Source organism: Martes martes, assembly GCF_963455335.1.
Source record: "Martes martes genome assembly, chromosome: X".
In the NCBI taxonomy this organism is placed as follows: domain Eukaryota; kingdom Metazoa; phylum Chordata; class Mammalia; order Carnivora; family Mustelidae; genus Martes; species Martes martes.
Genome location: NC_137897.1, coordinates 47,219,203 through 47,222,994, shown reverse-complemented (window position 1 = coordinate 47,222,994; position 3,792 = coordinate 47,219,203). Strand labels below are relative to the sequence as shown.

Below are 3,792 nucleotides of genomic sequence, written 5' to 3'. Positions count from 1 at the left end.
AGTGGGTTAAAGCCTCTGCCTTCGGCTCAGGTCATGATCCCAGGGTCCTGGGATCGAGCCCCGCATCAGGTTCTCTGCTCAGTGGGGAGCCTTCTTCCCCCTCTCTCTCTGCCTGCCTCTCTGTCTACTTGTGATCTCTCTCTCTGTCAAATAAATAAATAAAATCTTAAAAAAAAAAAAAAGAAAGAAACAGACTGTGTTCCAGGAGCTGAGCTGGGTGCTGATATACACAATTTATTTATTTTTATTTTTTTTTCACTGTTCAAATTTTATTTGGTATTTTAGTTGGTATGACACTTGGTTGCATGGTCTTTTTACATTATATGGCAATGTACACTATATTCTGACATACATGGTACATGAAGTAAGATCCTTTGGAACAGTTATGCACAATACATGCAATAATGAATTTATACGTTGGAGCCCAGGATGTGACTGACTGGAAAAGATGGACTAGGAATGTTGGGTGTTGGTTGAAGGGACCAGAAGTTACAGAACACACAGGTAATACGCATCTGGTTTGAAGAGCACCTGCAGCATACGCAATATTGGCAGTGGTGCCTCTGAGATTAACCCATTCAGGACTACAAAGGCAGGTATCATCCAGCATTAGGGTATAGCTGCAGGATTCAGTAAACCATTCCTATTTAGAACTTTAGGAAACTGATGTTTTTTCCTTAGGCCATTTTGATATTATTTAAGTAACAGATCAGATAATAAGGACAATGTACACGACCTCCAACTAAAACCCTGTCGTAGTCTAGACAGTGAAGTGGTACATTAGAGAACTTTAAAACTGCAGCTCCTTTTGGATCCCCCAGAGTGTATCTGCACTCTTCTTCAAACGGGCCTCTTCCTCAGGAGTTAGAGTCACCTTCACAACATCTGAAATTCCATTCTGTCCCAAGACACAAGGAGCACTAAGGAAGACATCATCTTTTATTCCATAGACACCCTTAATCATGGTGGAAATTGGATGCACCCGCCTAAGATTCTTCATTATACTTTCTGCCAAATCTGCCACAGACAGTCCAATGGCCCGGGAAGTGTAGCCTTTCAGTTTGATCACCTCATAGGTACTGTCAACCACCTGTTTGTGAACCTCTTTCCACTGTTCCTTATCTGCATCAGTGCCTAAGTCAGGGTGCAGATTCTTCAGAGAGACACCAGCAATGTTTACTCCACTCCATACAGGCACACTGGAGTCTCCATGCTCCCCGAGGATCCACACATGACAGCTTAATGGGTGAACTCCCAGCCTTTCCCCCATTAGGTAACAGAACCGGGCTGAATCCAGATTGCAACCACTTCCAATAACACGGTTTTTGGGAAAGCCACTTATCTTCCAAGCCACATAGGTCAAGATATCCACTGGATCGGGAACAACAAGCAACTTGCAGTTTGGGCTGTATTTGACGACATTAGGAATGATGAACTTAAAGATGTTCACGTTACGCTGGACCAAATTAAGATGGCTTTCTCCCTCTTGCTGACATGTCCCAGCTGTGATAATAACCAGCTTGGAGTTTGCAGTCACATTATATTCTTTGCCAGAGACAATTTTTGGTGTTCTAAGGAAAAGGCTTCCATGCTGTAGATCCATCATCTCTCCCTTCAGTTTGTCTTCCATGACATCAACAAGAGCAAGTTCATCTGCCAAGTCCTTCATTAAGTTACTGATGGCACAAGCCATGCCAACAGCACCAACCCCAACAACTGTAATCTTATTTTGGGGGACATGTTCTTCCTTAAGAAGATTCTGAGTCAGCTGATCTTTGGGAGTTGCCATTTTGGACTTAGAACCAAAAGGAATCGGGAGTGCAGGTCGGGAGGACGGGCGTCAGCGGCTTGCGAGACTGGATCTGGACTTGGCGGCAGCCGCTCCGACCTGATATACACAATTTAAAAAGAAATCTGTGCTGGCAAGAAGTTCACAGCCTAATCAGAGAAAGAAAAAAAAACAAACCAGAAACAACAACAACAACAAGACAAGCCAGTGAGGAATCACAGCAATGTGATAACCTGAGAAAAAGACTTGAAACTAGGTCTATACAAGAACTGCTTAATTCTGTTTGAAGAAAACAAGAAAACATATTCTGAATCCCAGAGTAGGTGTTCTTTTTTTTTTCTTCAGCTTTTATTTAAATGCCAGCTGGTTAACATAGAGTGTAATATTAGTTTCAGGTATACAATGTAGTGATTCAGCACTTCCATACAACACCCAGTGCTCTTCACAGCGAGAACACTCCTTAATCCCCATCATCTATACAATCCATCCCCCCATCAACTTCTCCTCTGGTAACCATGTTTGTTCTCTATGTTTAAGAGTCTCTCAGTTAGCCCCTCTCTCTCTTTTCCTTTCTTCATTTGTTTGGTTTCTTACATCCCACACGTCATGTGTTCATTCATGAACACATGAATGAAATCATGTTATTTGTCTTTCTCTGACTGACTTATTTCACCTAGCATAATACTCCATCCAAGTCTTTACAAATGGCAAGATTTCATTCTGTTTTATGGCTGAATAATGTTCCATTGTATACATATACAAGCACTTACTTATCCATTCTTCATGAGTCAGTGGATACTTGGGCTCTTCCCATAATTTGGCTAAGGTAATAATGCTGCTACAAACATCAGGTGCATGCATCCCCTTGAATTAGTGTTTTTGTATTATTTGGTAAAATACCTGGTGATGGAATTGTTGGATAGTAGGGTAGTTCTATATTTATGTATTATTTATTTATTATTAACATATAATGTATTATTTGTTTCAGGGTACAAGTCTGTGATTCATCAGTCTTACACAATTCACAACATAAGGTAGTTCTATTTTAAATTTTTTGAGGAACCTCCATACTATTTTCCAGAGAGGCTGCACCAGTTTGCATTCCCACCAACTCTGCAAGAAGTTTTCTCTTTCTCCAGTCCTTGCCAACACCTGTTGTTTCTTCTGCTGTTGATTTTAGCCACTCTGACAAACTTGAGATGCTATCTCATTGTATTTTTGATTGTCATTTCCTTGATGATCAGTGATATTGAGCATATTTTCATGTGCCTGTTAGCCATTTGTATGTCTTCTTTGGAAAAAAATATCTCTGCATCGTCTGCCCATTTTTAAAATAGATTATTCATTTTGGGGGTGTTGAGTTTTATAAGTTCTTTATATATTTTGGATACTAATCCTTTATCAGATATATCACTTTGCAAATATCTTCTCCCATTCAGTATGTTGCCTTTGAGTTTTGTTGATTGTTTCCTTCACTGGGCAGAAGGTTTTTATTCTGAGGTAGTTTACTTTCAATTTTGTTTCCTTGCCACAAGGAGACATATCTAGAAAGATGTGCTGTGGCCAATGTCAAAGAAGTTACTGCTGGATTTGGATGGTTTCAGACATTTACATCTTTTATCTATATTAAATTTATTTTTGCGTATGATGTAAGAAAGTGGTCCAGTTTCATTTTTCTGCATGTTGAAATCCAGTTTTCCCAAAACCATTTGTTGAAGAGACTGTCTTTTTCCTGTTGGATATTCATTCCGTCTCTGTTGACAATTAATTGACCATAGAGTTATGGGTTCATTACTGGGTTTTCTATTCTGTTCCATTGATCTATGTGTCTGTTTTTCTGCCAGTACCATACTGTCTTTGTCACTAGACGTTCATAATATAACTTGAAGTCTGATATTGTGATGCTTCCAGCTTTGCATTTTTTTCCCAAGGTTGCTTTGGCTATTGGGGGACTTTTGTTGTTCCAAACACATTTTAAGATTGTTTGTTGTAGAGACACCTGG

At 39.7% G+C, this 3,792-nt stretch overlaps 1 protein-coding gene across 1 annotated transcript; it reads right to left on the bottom strand.

Moving 5' to 3' along the window:
* Nucleotides 1-687: 687 nt before the first annotated feature.
* On the bottom strand, nt 688-1,816 carry LOC308337632 (L-lactate dehydrogenase A chain-like). Its single transcript, XM_080795756.1, has one exon. The coding sequence runs from the start codon at nt 1,787-1,789 to the stop codon at nt 791-793; it is 999 nt and encodes a 332-aa protein (XP_080651882.1). The 5' UTR covers nt 1,790-1,816; the 3' UTR covers nt 688-790.
* Between the last annotated feature and the right edge of the window lie 1,976 nt (nt 1,817-3,792).

Coding starts and splice junctions, on each gene's coding strand:
- LOC308337632 (XM_080795756.1), bottom strand. CDS start 1,789: ATGGCAACTCCCAAAGATCAGCTGACTCAGAATCTTCTTAAGGAAGAA.